The sequence below is a fragment of the Simochromis diagramma genome, unplaced genomic scaffold, assembly GCF_900408965.1.
Source record: "Simochromis diagramma unplaced genomic scaffold, fSimDia1.1 OVJJ01000361.1, whole genome shotgun sequence".
Classification (NCBI taxonomy): domain Eukaryota; kingdom Metazoa; phylum Chordata; class Actinopteri; order Cichliformes; family Cichlidae; genus Simochromis; species Simochromis diagramma.
Window position 1 is genome coordinate 2,148,192 of NW_024386860.1, and position 20,152 is coordinate 2,168,343.

At 41.7% G+C, this 20,152-nt stretch overlaps 1 protein-coding gene across 2 annotated transcripts in view; it reads right to left on the bottom strand.

Moving 5' to 3' along the window:
• Positions 1-16,974, bottom strand: part of LOC120732176 (G patch domain-containing protein 8) — a 38,068-nt gene extending 21,094 nt beyond the window's left edge. The window contains exons 1-2 of one of the 2 annotated variants that reach the window (XM_040029589.1): positions 12,433-16,974; positions 11,540-11,851 (exon numbers count right to left, since the gene is read on the bottom strand). In XM_040029589.1, coding sequence (XP_039885523.1) covers positions 11,540-11,692 — 153 coding nt within the window. In that variant the 5' untranslated portion in view covers positions 11,693-11,851; positions 12,433-16,974. Of the gene's footprint in view, positions 1-11,539; positions 11,852-12,011; positions 12,381-12,432 lie in introns of those variants that run through there. The other variant, XM_040029588.1, reaches the window with a different exon arrangement.
• Between the last annotated feature and the right edge of the window lie 3,178 nt (positions 16,975-20,152).

Sequence of the window (20,152 nt, forward strand, 5' to 3'; positions counted from 1 at the left end):
CAATTTGCGCTCTTTGGGAGACACAAACACAAAAGCGTGAACGCCTGCATGTAAATTCCTGGAATACCCAGGTGTTCTACAAACTGTGGTCTCCACTGTGGCTTTGAATGTATTTTTTATGATCCTACCTCTCACTTACTCACTGTGCTCTTCAAGGACTTGCATTTGTTTCTGTGAAAAAGACAAAGATTCCCTTCCTGTTCTTTCACTGCACATCAAAGTGAAAATCATATACCAATTACAGGGAGACAAAGGATGGTGAGAACAATGGTGGGTGAGCTGAACTTTACCCGTCGTCTCTGCTGTTTCTAAATGCGTATATTGTCAATGCTTTGTGTGCCGTCTCTTTTTTTGGCAACTCTTGTTTTCCTCTTTGATTCTCTCCAAAGCTGCTCTGAGGGGTGAAAATGATATCAGAAGAGCTTTAGAAGGATAGACTGGTGAGATGTGATGATCTCTTATTCTTTCACTGTTTTCTCTCTGATTGCTCCACCCACCATTTCTGTCGGTTTTTTTTAATTTATATTTTCTCTTCCTCCAAATTTTTTCCTCCTTATTGGTTCTTCTTTATGCACTAAAAACACTTGTCAGTCATATGTCTTTCAAACCTTGGGTTTATTAGGCTTTTCTCCTCTCTTGCTAAATGTCACTTCCAATATTAATTTTTTTTCTCCTCCCAGATAGCAGAAAGAAAAAAAAGTAGAAATATATGGACGATACACTCTTGACATTTAAATTACAGACACAACTGAAGACTCTGCATGGATAAATGGATATACAGCACTGTTAAGTTATTAGACCTGCAAACATAAAGCAGACACACACACCCACGTTTTCTTTATACTCGTGTGCTGTCAATCACACTCCAGACAAGGCAGCTGACTGACTGCTTCAAAGGGGATTGAGGAGGATCTGTTAAAGGGATCAAACAAGGGCTGTAATCTGTCAGAGTGCGATGATACAGATTAGAGTGAAAGACAAGTTAAGGAGATGAAGGTAATCAGTTTGGGAAGTGACAGATTTAAAGAAGAGGATTAATATGATCGAAGATTACACACTACTCTTAATGCTCGACTAAGTCTCGCCAAGTCAGAAACTTGCAAAGATGAGTGGCGAGTATGCGCGAGGAAAGAGTTGCTGAGGAATGATTGCTTTCTTTCAGACATTGTGCTTCCAGATTCTTTTGAAGTTTTCATGTAGGTGAGCATTTCGCCGTATGTGTGTTGGCTCATTTGTGCTATCAGAGGATAACACGAGTGTGTCCAATAAGTGAGTGATCTTTTCTTTGGCACATTACAGTGCGAGTGCATGGATAGCTAGAGATACTACAGATCAGAGGCTGAAATTGGAGACTGTCTGGGGACTTACACGCCAGCTGAGTGAATTGCTCTGTCATGCACAACAGTCCAACTTTTTGAAAGCTGGTTTTGCTGTGCTATATGATTTTGTAGCAGTTAAGACCTGGAGCTGGCCAGGATTGAAATCCCGCCAGGACTCTCTTCTCTGCTTTCAACATCCTGCTCGCCACATTCATTTCTTTCTCTGGGTGTCCTGTGCTATCATTCCTAACTTGTATCCAGCCCTCAGTACGGCTGCATTAGTATGTATGGCCGTGTAGCTCAGGGTTTAGAGGTTTATGTCCCCTAATAGACAGAGATTTGTCCTGTCACACCCACAAAGAGCTTACAGCAAGAGACAGAGGCAGAATGGCTCCTTCCACTCTGTGTGTTGAGGGTAAAGAAGGAACATTTATGTTCCCGTCTTATCTCCAGAGAGAAGGTTTCCATTTCTGTACAAATCATAAAGCTCTAATTTGTGCTTTTCTCTTCTTTTCTCCTGCACTTTCCATCTTCTTCCTTCCCCCCTCTTGTTCTCGCTCTCTACCCCTTTCTCTGCCTCTTTTACTCACTATGATTGGATTAAGACCAAAGAAACAGAGTGTGGAGATGAGGAGGGGATGAGAGCTTATTAAGCATGTGAGAGGTGAGATGACATTAAGCTGTACAGAAAGAGATTGAGGAAGAGGTGTGTGACCACATGCACAAGTGTGTGTGTGTGTGTGTGTGTGTGTGTGTGTGTGTGTGTGTGTGTGTGTGTGTGTGTGTGTGTGTGTGTGTGCGTGTGCATGTACCGCACACTTCTGTATTTATCCTCATAGAAGGTAGGGTGAGAAGAGGGAGGAAGTGAGGCGTTTAGCTGTGGAGCACTTTAATCAAGGGGCGAGCAATCCTGCATGACCCACTCTGTCATCCATTATTGATGCCTGCCTCAGCCAGGCTGATGAATCATTAAGCCACTCATCAGGTCTGGGAATTCTGCCTTCTCCTCGGCCGATGACACTCATTTACATAAATCACACGCTGCTATTTTTCACACTCTTGCGCATAAACACAAACACACACCCACAAACAGCCAAATACACAAAGTTCATATATGTTGGCTTGCTCTCTGATGGGCACGGCTCATACAATTTTTAATGCTTTCTGCAAAAAAACCTCCCCAAAAAACCTCATTTGTGTCATACCTTGAAGAGCCAAGTTCATTTGAGCTGTGAATACAGATTCATAAAGGTTATACTGTACATGACAATAGCACTCAACAGCTGCAACCCTACAATACCCAGTGATTAAAGACAATATGCTCAAAATCCCATGGACTGCACAGAACATGTGTTGCCTTTCCTGAAAGACAACCATGTTTTGCACTCAAGCTAAACAATCGTATAACAATGCATAGGTAAGTGGAGAGGAGAGAGTGAAAGACAAGGAGACAAAAACAAGCAGAGAGAAATAGATCTTACAGAGTTTGAGTTTGCCTCTGGGTTATATGGCAGAGGAATCTTAGGGAAACTGATGAGCACCCACGCCATGCAGGCACACACGCACTCCACCAACATATTTCTTCTCATCGTTGTAGGGTTTCCCTTCATCTCCTCTCCTCCCCTCTCCATTCACCTCCCCTCCTGCTGTTTCCATGTCTTCCCATTCACTGTTGAAACTAATCCAGTACTACAGGGTAAGAATATACCTCACAGCAAGGGTAAGAAAGCCCCCCCACCCCAGGGGCGGCTTGTCCAAAAATGCTGAAACACAAACATGCCAAACATACATGCACAATCAGACAGAGGAAACAGGCACACTGCCCATGAAGCCGTTAGCCAAGGCCTAGTGCGTAGCTGGAGGCTGCTCGTAGACCACTGTGATCCTGCCATCCCTGCAGCACGCAGCCAGGGCATTTCTGCACAATGCTAAGCTGAGCGCCTGGCATCTCCAATCTGCTAAACGCAGGAATGCTGCTGCTCATGATAATTACGGCGGGTTGTTTGCTCCATCACTGCTGATATGAAGACGCAAGCAAACAGCATGAATTATTAGTGTCTGCATCATGGCTCACGCTGCTGGTGGAGGTAACTCTGATATAATTCGATGCACTGTTACTGATGCATGACCGACTGCACTATCAGAATGTCCTAGTAGGTCCTATCTGCTGTAATACATAAACATGAGAGCACACAAGAATGAACACACATGGACTTTCATATAATGTTATGATAATACTACATGTATTTTTGCCCTGCTTGTACTATGATTTTATCAGGTTCACAGAGACTTTAAAAGAAAGGTAATAGCTCAGTAATACCCTTTTCAACGTTCTGAATCCTTGATCCCAACAATGACTTTTTTCAGTAAGTAAAGGTTTCTAACCATGTTGTACTAGATCTATTGTCCATGTGCCATCATAGCAACTTGATAGCAGAGCACTACATCCCTATTTTCTAGACAATGGAGAAATCTTTAATTTTCATATGTTTTACAGTAATCTAAGTCACTCCGTTAATTTAATATGTGGTATGACTTTGAGCCATCTATGTGACTATACTGGCGTACCAGCAGTACACCAGTATAAGTCACATAGATCGCAGTGCACCATAACGGCCTATTCTGTTCAAGGCACAGCAAAGCACAACATGAAAGCCTTGATCTTATGTCAACGAATCCAGGGAGTAAAACTTGTTCATATGCATTAAAATTCCTCTGCCACTTTGATCTCTAAATGCAAAGTGCCTGCTCGATTTCTTTCAGTCGTAGTTATTTTTATAAATCACCCTTATGCACATGAAAAGTGGAGAAAAAAAAAAATGATGTGAAGATCAAGCTGTGAAAGAAATCCAAGTTGCTTTATTCAGAAGGAGCCCCTTGGTCCCCGTTAAGCTGGGAGAATTTCCAGGGCTTCTGCTCAACTGGGAGGTGCTGGTTCACAGCCTCTCTTTCAGTGAGTCATCCCTTCTTCAGAGGAGAGATAATTAATTTGTCTGAGCTGCTCTTAACCCTGGCCTCCATGTCAGCAGCCAAAACGCACGCAGGTAATCAAGAGCGCAGGTGCAAATTTCTGTAAGGCAATGCACATACAAATATGCAGGCTGTATTTAGCGAGTTGCAGCTACATCACCTATATGAAAGAATGAATCCAGGTAGAGTGGCAGAATAAAAGGCAGAGGAGTAAAACGGAGGTTATTGAAGAACAGAGAAACCGACCATCAAATAAAGCGCACCCTCTCTGCACTTTCGTTCCTTGAAGGATTTTTCAGCAATATTGCTACTGCAATATTACTCCCATCACCCACACGCTCCCGTACAGGCATACTGTACACAGATATGCACACAAACACACACACAGCATACCTATCGCTCCTCCTCTCTCTCTCTCTCTCTCTCTCTCTCTCTCTCTCACACACACACATACACACACAATTCAAACGCCTAAACAGATGAACCTTTGACCTGCTAAAAAATGAATGGGCTTCAGAGATGAGATGAGAAGCAATAGGAGATGGATATAAGAGGTGTGTCAGGGAGAAGGGGCTGAGAGCAAAGGTAGTGGCTAGAGAAATGGTTAGAGGGGAAGACAAAAGCTAGCTGCAAATTATAGTTTAAAAGAAAAAAGGGAGGGTGGGCGGGGAGCAAAGTTTATACTGCAGAGAAAATCATGTCAAGGGAATTAAAGAGGATAAGACCGAACCCAGAATGAGACGTGACATCCTAATGACTGTGAAGCAAAAATGCTTTCATCTTCTCTTCTCTCACCTGTCTTAGTTTATTTTTTGCTATTTCACATATATATATATATATATATTTTTTTTCTAGCACAAGCTCAACGATACATGTTTGATTACTATGATTTGGGTATTTGTGTGTATGATTTTGTTATGAGCGTGTCTTTCAGTTTCCGCCTGAGCTGGTGTTCCAGATGGTTCATCAAACATCCAGTAATTATCAAACACTCACTAATTGTACGTGAGTGTGTGTTTATGTGCTGGTGTGTCTCCAGGTGATTATCTGAAGCTGTGATCACTAATGACCACACAGACAAACATCTGTCCCCAGGTAATATACAGAATGAGAGCTTGGCCATCTGCTGTGCCTGTGAGCAGACACGTATGAGTCTACAGAATTCGTGTCTTTCCCACAACATGCGTATAATGCCGAAATCTGTGCTTTAAAGATGCTTGCTCATCCTGTGGCTATAAAATCAGCACGAGAGGCCCTCGCTATTCTTTTACCACAACTATTACCAAACGCTCAGCCACTCTTTGCCCTCTAGATATGCTCGCACACTCCCACACAAAGCCCTTGCAGGTTAAATCAGCCCTGCAGGCATCTTTGCCCTCGAAGCCATAGACATCGGACCCAAACTGGAGTTAATAAATTCTTCCAAATTATAAAGAGGTCAGGTAGAACTTTTAGTCCAAATGGAAGCTTGTAAATGTGTAAAAATACAAGCTCTCAGGGGTGAATCATCAAACGTTTTGTGATTGAAAAATACTTTTTTTGTGGAAGTTCAAATGGTCGCTGAATTCATTCAAGTCAAGGCTGTGTGTGCGTGTGTGTACATCTGTGTGCATGTCAGGAGGTAGCAAGTCAAAGATGCACAAATAAAGAATTGTCAGTAAAATAAATAAAGATCATCTCCATCTCCAATGAACAAGCGCCACAAAGCTCGCACGCACACAGGAGTAGAAGCACAAAGGCACCTACAGATAAGTAAAGGCTGAGGATGCTCAAACATCTTGCATCTCCTTCATTTCTCCATTCCTGAGGGCACGCTGCGCTGTTGTTAAGAGACTGGCAGGTTATGTCACCTCAGACGCTGGGTTCATTTACAAGCTACACAATGCATTCCAAACAAACAGGGAAGAAACTTGCAGGGTAGAAGAAAAAAAAGCTAAGGTGGATTAATAAAAAAAATAAAATGAAGAAAGCTGAGAATCAAACTGGAAGAGCCAGAAAATAGAGAAGCAGCAGAGTATAGGCAGCACTATTCCTCTGGGGAATCATCCTGGTTATCAAGTAGAGGTTATTATGCTATGAAGCACTAATGAATTCATTAGCTAAATGAAATGTCAATAAAGGCTTGAGAGAGTGTTAAAATCGATGCCAACTGTCTCTTTCTCCTGCTCGCCCTCCTCCTTCTTTTCATCCTATCTCACCCATCTGTCCCAATTATCCACCTTTCTCCCCAACACACACACACACACACACACACACACACACACACACACACACACACACACACACACACACACACACACTCTCTCTCTCCAGAGTGTTGAGCGTAAACTGTGATGGAGGACATTAGCGGTGATCAGTGGGAGCACTTTGCAGTGGTCAGCAGGAATGGTCCAGTCATACAGAACTTTCACATTCAGCAGCACTCACCTGCTCACTCTCAAACGGCTCTAATGCCACTTAATGGCTGACTTGGTGCGTGTGCACGTGTATGTGTGCAATAACATTAGACTTTGTGTGAGCGACTGCAGCAAAGAGAGCCTTGACTCCGCAGCTGTGACAACACAGCAAGTCAACAGCTGCTCTTGAGCTTTTCTCACAGACATTTCTTCATCTCAAGCTAACGTTTAACTCTTTTTCTTTCTGACATTTGCTGAACCGCAATTACCACCTTGATCCTCTCTTCTGAGTCCTTTTAACACTGAGGCTGGATCACTTACTATTATGATCATCATTTAAGGCCCCTGGGTTAGATTCTTGTGGAATGCATTAGCGTCCACGAGAAAACTAGCAAGCTAAATAGCCAACCGGCTGGCTCATCTCACCTCTGTCCCCTTATTATGGCTTAATATTTAAAGCTAACCACTTGGCTCGCTCTGAACACGGCACTGTTTTTGTGCAGCTAAACAGTTGTTTCAAGGTAATTGTTCGGGGCATATGTTTAAATGCCACCTCATTTACATAAACACTGTTCAGCTCCCTGTGGAATCAATGAAAACAGGAGGGAGCAAATGTGGAGTCACAAACACACACACACACACACACTGCCGCATTGGCACTCACTTTGACACCGTGCTGGATAGCCAGTGATCTGTTTCCTGCAACGGCAGTGAAATATACATCAAAGTGGTCTTCAGGGGATGAACAGTAAGTATGCACATACACACACATACACACAGTCCACCTCCACTTCTAGTAGAATATTATAGCCGTGAATGTGTGTGTGTGTGTGTGTGTGTGTGTAAAGGAAAGCGAGAGAAAGACAGTTTGGATCCATTGGAACTGAGAGAAGCATCATGCATGACTTTGTCCTCTTTGCACACACCTTTTCGCTCCTGCTGTCCTCCCTCAATGTTGACGGCGAAACCAAAAAAACCAAAAAACCTTTGAGGTGTTAACAAGAGATTTAGGAGTGACTCATCAGTGATGATTAAGCACTAATATACATGCAGGATCCAAAACTTAGAAACATCCAAGGAGCCTATCGCAGTGACTAATTGGTATAAAGTAGTAATAAATAAAATCCCAATCTAGATCTCCCATGCTACACTGTGTGGATGCTAACTAAGCAACAAAACAAAAGGATTTTAACAAACACAAGATTCTTTTTTTGTGGTAAAAAAGGGGGCAGTGTGTGCATTGATTGGCACCCAGTGTTTGCTTAATGCCGCCTTATCAAAGTGAAGACACAAGAAGTTACTCCTGACAAATCCCAGCTGTAAAATTCTTTGTAGTCAACTGATCTGAGCTAAATCAAAGAGCGTCTGCTGTTCTGCCTGGCGTGGCGTTCCCTACAACAGGATGGACGGGGGCAAAAGATGCTGCTCAGCATGTTTAACCACCTTGAAGAGATGTGTTCACTGGTTCCTGACTGAAGGGCTAACTTTCACCTAACGCAGGCAGTCACATTTGAACTCCTTGACCACGACCGCAGATTCTGTATCATGCTGACAGGCTCGAGCCTTGTCTAAACTAATATGGATAAATCTGAAAGCGAGGTTTTTTTTTTTGACCTTCTAAACATGCTTGGCCAGCGTTTTGCTGAACTTTCCACATGTAGATTTATGTTCATTAGTTTGGACATGGCCTTGGAGGTAAATGATGTCCTTCGTACCATGAATAACACCTGAAAAACAGAGCTTGTAGTCTGCAAAATGTATTCAGTAAAATTCAAACTTCTATTTTTACTTGTCTCTGTCTGTTCACATGGAGGTCAGCTACAGTTAAGCCTGTAAGCTGCTATGGATTCAATGTTTTTTCTTTCTTTCTTCTTTTTTTTTGTCAGGAACGCTTGAATCTACTGTATACTAAGGGTGAAAGGGAATCTTCAGAGCAGCTGCTGCTCATGTTTTTTGCTTGAATGGTTTTCTTTGATGGGATTTCTTCTTTTTGATGATATTTGAAGGGTTACAGATTTGAAATGTGGCCTGTAGAGATTCCTAATTTTCAGTGTCAGATCTGATTTGATGGTTCACTGTAACAGTTCAACTATTTATAATCATGGGGCTTTTATGCTGAAGCCATGATGCCGTATCACATCAGGTAAATCCCAGGTGTGAATAATAAAATGATGATGGCAGTTTTGCTGTTTTCATATTGTTTCTGATTTTATCATATGGTATAAATCAAGTAGCATTTTGCCAGGATTGCACCTGTGTGTTTCTATTTTAATGTGAATTTTCAAAAGGGTGAAAAATCCCAATATCATAATGGCTTAGGTTTGTTGTATATACACATATAAACCTACAGCTTATTAGCATTTTATTGAAAAGAGAATCAAATGGGTTATTGTTTATTACTTATTGATTTTGTGATGTGATATCTGTTTCTTAAATGTGGAAATGTATCCAATCTCAGCTTGAGTGCTGCTCTCTCAAAGCACTTTTTAATGATATTTTACTTCCACTTTTTTTATCTTATTAACCACCTCGTGACGAATCTGTTTCCAATATTGTTCTGCAGTCGCTTGGGGAGAGAGGCGCACCTCTTTGTCTTTATCGCTGAGTGACTGGGCACCCAGACAGAGCCTCTGTGCCTGGGTGCAGGTAAAAGTTTCACTCTGAGTCTTACTTTATAATATAGCAGAGATCTCAGCACAGCCCATGTGTCTATCAATTCATATAAAACTGATTAGTTAGCAACTTTGAACACATCCTTGCCACCATCTGATATGTCTCAGCTTTAAACCTTTATCATAATAACCCCAATGAAGCCTGGGAGCTGATATGCATCAGTCACGCAGTAAAGTTGTTCTATATACTACGTAACCACTGTAGGAGCTTTGACCTCTTTAGAGTTTTTCCTCGCCTCCATACAACTTGGAAAAAGGTAAAACTGCACCAGAACTGTTCCAGAAACCTCTAAATTACTCTGATATTACACAACATATATCTGGATACAATATATCCTTTATACTTAGGCCAATTGCACCCAATGTATAATCTGGTATTAAACAGCTTCAAACGTACTTTCTCAATGCTAAGGATGAGGATACTAACGGATTTTGGTGTGCGGGAAACAACTGTAAGCTCATCCTATGTGTGTCATGAAAGTTTGACAAATCTTAAAAAGACATGCTACACTCTAACGGATTACTTATCCCAAACAAGTGACAAGTAGTTCAACGATTCTTCATAACATGCCGAATTTGGAAAAGAATGGCTGCTCGGGAGCCTATGCATTCATTAGCCTAAAAATATAGACATGCCTAAAATAGTCATTAAGCTTCAAATGAATTCAAGTAAGAGTCCCTTTGAGAATTTAGAGTGATTTCTGGGAGGAGGTTAAACTTGTTGCAGGAGCAATAAAGACTGAGTGTTTAATGATCTTACAAGAAGATAAGAGGGTTCTGAGAAATGATCAAATATAACAGAAGCCCTAATTTGTAGAAATGGAAACATGTGCTGCGCATGCTGAATCTAAACTGTGTGGCAGACGCACAGAAATCATTTCCGTGTGTTTAAAAGTTTGCAAGAATACTCCTTGCACCATCTCTGCCAGTCTGACTGTGTCTGCTCAACACTGTTCGCTCATTCCCATCACACAGTGAACGCGGGCCGAACATGACAGACTGGTAATGACTTCAGTATGAACACACACATACACACACACACTCACGCACTTATACACACATACCAGCTGCTCCTTTCCTCCTTTCTCATCAAACTTGTCATCAGCTCCGCCAGTTTGTCTCGTCTCACATTAAGAGCTCATGAATAATGTGTGATTACCAGAGACCCTTGGAGCAGCTCCTGGATGTACAACACACAAAACGCAAAACGTAGGCTACAAACGCCGAGAGATATGGAGATGCAGAGACCACCCTAATTCACACGGTCTAAAATATCACATACATATTTACATTTGCTGCCATTTCTTTTGCTTCTCTCTATGCCTTGTTTTCATTGCTCTCTTACTCTTTTTTTTTTTTTTTTTTTAAAAACCTTTCTACTACAGATATTCCTTTATCTATACAGGTGTGCACACAAACATGCACAGACCCTCAAATACACTGAAAGACAGTTTACAACTGAATGCCAGTTTCTTGGCTCAAAGGAATCATGAGCAGCGTGGAAAGGTCAGGAAACTATACTCTACAAGCCTAGACTGGTTTTTCTCTCTTTCTTTCTTACACACACACACACACACACACACACACACACACACACACACACACACACACACATACACACATACACAGAGAGAAAAAACAAACACGTACAAATACTCCCCAGGTAATTAGGCCTATTTTTGTCAGGGCAACTCATTTCCTCCTCAAAGAACTAATGTAATTTGATTCGTTTAATTCCCATAGCCATGAGAGGGAGAAGGGGGCAAGGAGGGACAATGGCTTCATGGTTGGATACACCAATTTTTTCCCCTAAGCTTAAAATATTCACATCTCCTGCACCCCCCCCCCCCCCCCCACACACACAATCAAAAAATCTCCTTAAGGCTCAGGAAATTATCATCCTCTGCAGAAATATTCACCTATTCAGTACCGTATGACAGCACGACTGGGTCTGCTGGGCACTTGAGTGTTTCTCCCACAGTTTACACACACAAACACACACACACACATTTACCTCCCTATACTTGGACTTCCTATGACATCACTTAACTTTACATACGTTATAAATCCCATATCTCCTAAAATAGAGAAAAAAAAACACTTCACTTGAACTCTTTCAAACTTGATTGCTCAAACCCACACACATCTAGAGAAATCTGTCAGAGCCTGTATGCTGTCCTACCGGTGAGTCACTGTTTGCGGATGGACACAGAGGTCCTCTGAAGACTCCCTTGACGCGCCTGAAGTGTCCATTACTCAGGTGTGTGGAGCTGATAACCAGGTAGTAGCACGCGCTGCACGCCATCCCGGGGGCCTCGCGAGGTTTGGGGCCCATAAATGTTTTTTTTCCCACGTTGGTCTTGGGTGTCGGCGGTGTCCGATGAGCGCCAAGTCAAGTCCTGCTGGGAGGCTGTGCAGGTAGGAATGTTGTCGGAGCGGTGCGAGAAGAGGAGGGGGGTCTCACTCCTGCTGTCCTCTGTTGGAAAGTCTCTGTCTGCGCGAGAAAAAGACAAGAGAGGAGAATTGCTGTTTATTAAGACTGTACCTGCTTCTTAGATGCGCGCGTTCGTGTAAATGCGTGAACGCAGAAGAGACAAAAAGACTAAAAAGAATGAGAGACAGTTTCAAAGATGAGGATGCTAGAGCCTACTGACCGAGCTCTGATGCTGGAGTCTGCGTTTGGCATGCTGTCGTCGGCCAGGCTTAAATAAATGAATGAGCGCCTGTGGAGTGCCAGAGGAAGAGAGGGATCCATCCAGTCTCTGTTTCACACACACCCCCTCTCTCGCTCACCCCTCCTCTCGCTCTCTCTTCCCCGTCTTTCCCCCCCCCGTCCACTGGTCGAGTCTGTAAAGTGCAGGCAGCCACAGCCAAACAGCAACAGCGGCACCCCAATTTGAGTTCTCAGTAAAGAAGAGAGCAGCAGACACTCTCGCAGGTGCGCCTTCTCTTCACGCACCTCCAACAGAAAAGAAAGGGAAAACATCTGACCTCTCTGTCTCCCCCCCCCACACACACACACCTCCCCTCCCTCCCTTCTGCTCTATATTTATTGGCAGAGTGGTTTACAGTCACCTGTCTTGTGAATGAAATTCTGCGGTGCTTGGAGGGAGGGACGGTAAATCCATCCAGAGCAGAGCTAGTTGTTATTATCGTTCTCCAGCGCAGGCAGGTGGAAGTGGCTCAGATTCTTTCTCAGAAACACACACACACTCTCTCTTCTTCTCCCCCTCCCCTCCTCACCCCCGCGATCTGTATGTGCGTGCGTGTGCGCCTGCTTTCTCTCCTAGGGGGCTGCACCGGACCGGATTTCTGTCTGCTGTAGACTATAATATGCAGTCCGTGTCCGCGTGGGTCTGGGATGGACGGGGATCACTTCAGTGCATGTTTTGCTTGAGTAACTCCGAACTGAAGCCCCCCCACACTTTCTCTTTTTTCCAGCTTTTCTTCCCTTGTCTTTAATTCTTGTTGTGCGCATCAACAAGGAAATGGGAGAATCTATTTTGAACTGTATATCCTTGCATGTGATTTAAACCCACCGATGGCAACCCGTGTTTACGTCCATCTCTCCCTCTCATGCCCCCCCCCCCACACACACACACACAAGGCACGAAAGTTAAAGCGTCATGGTTTTATAAGATCCTGGCATCGTCTGGTGGGGGAGAGGAAATCTCTCTCACTTGCAATCTCGGGGCTGATGATTTGATTACAGATAAAAGCGTATTTCCCCGGCTCGGCCTGTCAAACTGCGCCGGTTGCCGTCAAAGAGCAGCTCTGGAACAAGCAGCAGCTGAGGCTCACGGTGTGTCTCAGCGGCGTATGGCGCTGTTCCTTAACGCGGTGCTGAAATTAAACCGCGAACACCCACAGCAGTGCACGGCGCGTCATGCATATTCAGCCTGGGATTAGGGTGCCTTTTGTGCTCAACGTCAACCCTGAGCGCTGCAGACAGCTCTGGATTTTAGAGGTAAACACTAAAGAGGACACCAAAGGACGCGTTTAAAAAAAGTGAAGTCCACTTTGCTCGCTTTTCGTGTTTTCTGTGTGGGTGGATGGTAATATACACCCACGACGAAGTTTAAGCAACTTCTACTTTGCAATAAATGATAAAACCGACAGATTCAGATACTCATCGTGTAACTTTTGACAGTCTTTATATTGTTGCCGTTGCTGCTGTTATTAACGCAGGGATAAGTAAAGCTTTAAGGACGACAAATATGTAATGACGAAATCCTTTAAACTTTCAGTTTAAAAGCAGCAGCAAAATCTACTCTTCGTGAGACATCTGGGCTTCCACATATTTGTAGCACACAACTGTGGTTGATCCTTGTGCTCTTGGAGCTTTTGCAAACATTATGTCCGCAGCAGCCTCTTACTCTTTGTCAAACTGTTGCGGCTCTGCACTCGACTCATTTTCCTCTTTAATAAGTTTCTTTCTAGTCCTAGAGGCCAGTTTTCTAGCACTTCTCAGCCCTCCCGAACATGTGTGAGCATTATTACATGAACTGGTCTCAGATGCACTTGGGTTTTGGTTTAAGTTCATTATAGTCCGAGAGAGTGTGATGCTGCTCTTTGGTCCTCTGGAACTCCATAATGGTCAATTGAGTGCTTGCGGCATGGCTGGCTGATAGATCGGTAATTACATTTACCCACCCAGTGCAAGCCTGTATCACAGGCAGAGATTTGCTTCTGTGGGTGTCTGTTTGTGTTATTAAGTAACAGCAGACAAGCAAACAATCTATTTTGGTTCATCTTTGGTTACAACAGCCCACCTTTGTTTTTAATCTGATGCATGCATCAACATAATAAGCAATGGGAGGCCATACATTCTGTGATACAGACCTAACCTTGGGACTTCTTTATGGCACAACTTTTATTCAAAAATCTTTCCAAAGCAAAACTTAAATTAAACCTTATTGATTCTCTCTGAGGCACATGCTGGTCTCCAGATTAAGCACTAACCATGGAAGATGTTTTAGATTTTACTTACAGGCTGCTTGCACATACCGCATCTAAGTTATGTCAAGGTTTTCAATCATTAAATTCACATTTTTCCATCTCTTTATGAACGACATCTATCAGAAATCGTGTTTCAGTTTGTGTAATACTTCGTATAAAGTCTTGTGCACGTCTGTTCTTATAAACTTGGTGATTCACAGTGACAGTAAAATAATTATATGATATAAATCATGTCTGTGTCTGCCTATGCTTTTTCCTTTTTTAAAGGAGTATGTACTTGGGCTCATGTAGGCAATATTTCTGAAGTGTTGGCTAATCATGAATTTTTCCCACCAGTGTTCAAGTTTGCATGCACATTCCTTATCGCAGCAGTGTTTCCTCTGCTCATTCAAATGAATCTCATTTCCTGCTGTGAGGCTAACCCTGTGAACAATTTATTTTCTGAACATCCTGGGGTCAACAGTAAGTGTTTGAACATGTATGTAAGTATGTGGCTGCAAAATAACCCTTTGAGAATACCTGTTCCCTAACTCCTCTGCAGTCTAAATTCAAACATCATGCTGCTGTCGCAATTTTCTCCTGCAGCTGCCTCTGCTCATAATACTAACACAACCCCCTAATGACAATAAAACTGACTGGGCGCCAGGAACACATACAGTCATGTGAAAAATAAAGTTTTTGCAGAAGTCTGTGCAGCCCTGTGAAAAACTATATGCATCCCATGATTCAGCAGCTTGTAGAGTCCCCTTCGGCAGCATTAATGATGTATGATTTTATCAGTTTCTCACATCACTGTGAGGTATTTTGGCCTGTTCTTTTTTTTTTAACAATGTTGCTCCAGTTCAGTTGTGGTTTGTGGGCATTTGTTTAAGCACAGCTCTCTTAAGGTCCCATTTCAATCAGGTTGAGGTGCGGACTTTGACTGGGCCATTTCAACACTTTAATTCTTTTCTTTTTTCCAGCCATTCGTTCCATCAGCACTTGAAGTTTTTTAATTGACCGATGCATTTCAGCATGTAGCTGGGTCTTCAAGAACAATACTGCAATCAGCACAGGAAAAAAATCAGAACGGCAAAACGTGTCCAGTATACCTATCTACCAATCCACTCAGTTGTGTGATTGCACAGAAAAACAAAGTAAAATATATTTGTGATATGAGGCTTTTATTTTTAAGTGTCCTTCATAGTGGATGTTTGTAACATTGGATAAGGAAAAACATAAAACACCCCCCAAATTTATATGCTTCCTGGTTTGGTACCAAACATATCTAAGTTTGACATTAATCAGTCCTAAACTGGCCTTTTATCACACTGACAGCATATCAGCACAAGCACCTCATACCAACTGTCAGGGGTCCAGGACACTGTTCTTGTGTTTTCCTTCAGATGCAACTTTGCAAACCTAAGCTGTGCTGCCATGTTCTCTTTAGAGAGAAGATGCTTTCTTTTTGAAACCCTTCCAAACAACCCATATTTGTTCAGTCTTCTTGTCACAAACTTTAACATTCAACACGCTAACTGAAGCCTGTAGAGACGTAGATTTTGGATTTTTTTTTTTTAAAGATTCTCTGAGCATTGCACAGTCTGACCTTGGGATGAATCTGCTAAGACATCCACTCCTGGGATGATTGTGAGCTTATGTCCAGACCAGCAAACTGCCAAATCTTCTGCTTTTATAGAGATGGATACACTTGCTAATTATCAGCTGATGGTTATCAGCACCTGGAACAACTTACCCCCTTAGTTCCTTTGGATGTCCTTCGTTTTTTCCTCAGTCATGTGAAAATTTTTCTTTTTCACATGACCATAAATGCCAGCAGATATTCGCACTTGGTTCATTCACATGTGTCTAATGCCAATCTGAATGAACCAGAGTGTGTGATCTTTCTAGAGTTGGGAAGTAACAATGTAAATTTACCCAATTATGTTTCTCTAGTACAGTTTTGAGGTACTTGTGCTTTTTATTTATACTCTTTTTTTGCTACTTCTTCCTTCTACTAAGAGAAATCTGCATGTCTTTTATTAGTCTGTTTTAGTCCCTATAGACATTTTTACATAATAGATGCTATAATAACTTTTAAAAATACAAAACAACACATGGTTAAACTCAGTTTCCCACCTTTTTGGCTTCTGACATTGTACAAAGAAGCAGTGTGTAGTTAGTGAAAGCCACATTTCAGATGTCTGTGAGTTGGTTCACCAAATGCTGCTTTGTTTTGCCCTTTCAGCTTTTTGCATGGTTTTGTTTCAATAAAAGGTCGAATGGTCAGATATCTAATTAAAATATCAAGGACTGGACATAAAGTCCATAAAATGAAAACAAATTTTGTGCCTCTGCTCTCCTCTCTCATTAGTCCTCCCAACTTCTTAGATTTATCTGGTATTCAAATAAATAAATAAATAAACAAATAAATAAATCTGTTTATAAAGCAGCTCAAACTAATTTTATCTCCAGCAGCTAGAAATGAAACAGGCTGCTTACACACTAATGCTTCCTCCAATAATAATCCAATGATGTCATTTCAGTAAAATAATGTACCAATCACAGGCACCAGAATAGTTCTTTTGCTTTAATATTTTAACTACATTTTGCTTTCACTTATTTTCTTTCACTCGAGTAGTGTTTTTTTTCTTTTGCCATGCAGGACTTTTATTTGTAATCAGATATTTTCAATAAAGATCTATACTTTAACTTAAGTAAAGGATTTGATTACTAAACCCGGTGTTTTTCTTTCTTTGTTTTTTTTAAACCACTTTACCGCCTGGGAATACTTTTTCCTTGACACACGAAAAAAGAAACCAATTTCACACAGGAAATTACCTTCATGCTGTCTTCTAGCAAAAGGTTTAGTTAATGTCTTACACACTTAAGCACTGCTAAGTAATGCATTTTCTACGTCTTATAGTGCCAGTGAAAGCAAAACAGTGTAACCTAAACAATAATGTAGTGCAACACAGTGATACAAACCCTTAAAAATGGTGTCTGATAAACAAGCTTCTTTGCGGTTATTAATAATGTTAACAGTAATGCTGGGGATCAGACGGTGCACAGTATGCAGAGGTGTTGTGCACTGATTCACTACCTGCTGGTAATACTGGGCATATGTGCAGGAAGGGGGGGACTATTTGCACTGATCACCCACAAGAGGAAAGCCAATGTGTATATTTTAAACACTCTAATTCCCTGAAGTACCTCCCCTCTCCCCTGCTCTCTCCCTGCTCCTGGTGCACTCATTACTGTTGGAAATGATGCAGTAATACTGAGAGGAGGGAGGCGGGTGGGGGAGTTGGAGCAAGTAGCAGACAGTGAGGGAGACAGAAACAGAGAGAGAGAGAGAAGCAGAGGGAGAAGGCAAATTCGTGGTGGTATCTATTTCCCCCTGTTGCTGCCTCTGGGTCTTTTTTCCCCCTCCTCGCTTTCTTCTCTCCTTATAAACCTTTGAAATATTACAGTTAGCTTTTGGGCGCATATTGCTGTCTTTTATGCACAGCGGATGAGATTGCTTCTGAATGCATTATGATCCAGTGTTGGTTAAGTGTGCGCCTGTGTGCCCGTGGTATGTCTGTGTGTGTGGGACACCAGAAGTGGGTTTCCTCTAAACAGCCACCGTGGCATCAGTGTGAAAATACTGAGCAAAAAATTTGTGTACGTGTGGAGGCAGATAAATATTCTGACAGAAGCATTTCTGTACCACTCGTATAAACAAGACCAGAGTTCCATAGAGGGGGTGGTTAAGGGTGATTTCTTTTAACAGCTAAATATTGCACAGTTCAAGGCAAGCCGAAGCTCTTTTCCAATGCCGCACTCAGTTTATGAACACGACATACCTGAGCTATTATCTGAGACACACCATCATCTGTGAGTCGCTCTGACCGCACTGTATGTTGTTGGTAATCGCTTGCAGCACCCAGAAGAAATTCAGATAAACACAAAGACATCTTAATAGAAGATGTTCTCCATGCTCTTAATAGACCGATACTTTCTGATCTAAATTGCAGACAGACCGCTAAATGAAGCTGTAGGCATTTCATGCAATTGTGGAGAGGGTTTAAATTAATATATAAATGTTCATATGGAAGAAACAGTATTAACCAAAATAGAGTTAGGGGCATCTCAATAATGATGTACTGATGCAATATTACCGGTGATAATGTCCTGAATACTTTCTGAATTTGCTTTGTTTACTTATTTTTTTTTCTAGGCTTTTGTGCAGCTGTCACTCTCAAGCAAAGACCCTTTCAATTCACCTTAAAAGTGAGCATGGAGGCTATGGAGATAATAACCTAACCTCCAAAATCCAGGGACAGGCCATCCTCTGGCACAGATATATGACCATCAAAAACCTTTGGATTAACAAAGACTGGACAAAGAAAAGGAGAAGCACCTTTTCTTGAAGCAAAACTTTTAAGAATTTCATCAATAAGACTGAAACACATTGAACTTTACAACAAAAAAGTGGCCATATTTAAAAATATCTTTGAGCTGCCTCTCTCTGGGCCCCAATTTCCTTTGCTACAGACAGAGAGAGATGTTGATTTTCAGTACTTGCTCTCCTTTTATTATTCTAAATTGAATAATTTGGAAATGGTTAAATATGAGCCCGTGATGTTTGGTTTCATAGGAATCAAAATGGTAATAGTAGTAGTAATAGTAGTAATAAGAGCCCAAAATGTCCCCAGTATAACTATTAATCTAAGGTCCGGTTTCTTTTATAGTTTCATTAGAAGTAACCCCAAAAGCCACATTTGTACGAATCACCTTTGACTCTTTATTGGGCAGGAAAGAAGAAGTCAACACTGCCACCTGTGTAGAAAGATCAGTATGATTGTCAGATGCTTTTTTTTTGCATTCAGTCCTGTGAAAAACAAGACTTTCACAGGAGTGCACAGAGTCCACATAAGTATGCCTCATGATTTAATAACGTTCAGAACCACCTTTAGCAGCAATAAACTGAAGCAATATGGACCAATTTTTAGCTGTCAGACAGAGGTTTGCACATTTGACTTTAAATAGTTTGAAATACAGAAGAGTTCATGGCTGCAAAACAAGCAGAAATCATCAGCTTCCACCATTGTGCTCGACAGTAGGTAAGAGTTGTTTGTGCTGATGTGCTCTGCTTGGTTTTCATCAAAGATTTCATTTTGGTCAAAGAGCTCCACTTTCTCGTTTGTCCAGAGGACATTATTGCAGAGGTCTTGTAGTTTGTTAAGCTACATTGTTGCAAACATGTACATTTGCACCAGGGATGATTGTGAGACCGTGTCAACACACAGCTGAACATTCAACACCAGCAAACTGTCAAAAATATCTTCTTTTAAGGTTGTACAAAACTTTTTTAAAGGGCTGCATGAACATTTTCTGTTTCACAGAAACTGAGTATGAAAACTCCTTCATTCTGGATGCAACTTTTGCTCATCACCCTTCAGCTTGATGCTGATCCACAGATGATTCTGCCTCACCATGGCTCAGCATCACACGTGCAGTAACCAAACCTTCTTCTCCGTTAACTTGGTATTCTGAATTCACAGTTGTCTTGTTTTGTTTTTCCGAAACACTAATCTAAATTCATGACCACATTTATTGACTGTTAAGGTGATGTCAAGGTTAAGATCACATGTCATTCACATTTGATTCACATCGATCATTTGTTATTAGTGTAATTGGCATCTTTGTTGCTTGCTTGCTTACTTGATAAATGATAAAAAGAAACTCTAAACTCTATTATTAAGCTGAATTTGTCTCTGAGGCTGTCACACGATAGTAAATTATAGATAATACAATATTGCCCCATTATCAATCAAATTTCCCTACAGTGCATTCAAATTGACATATATTA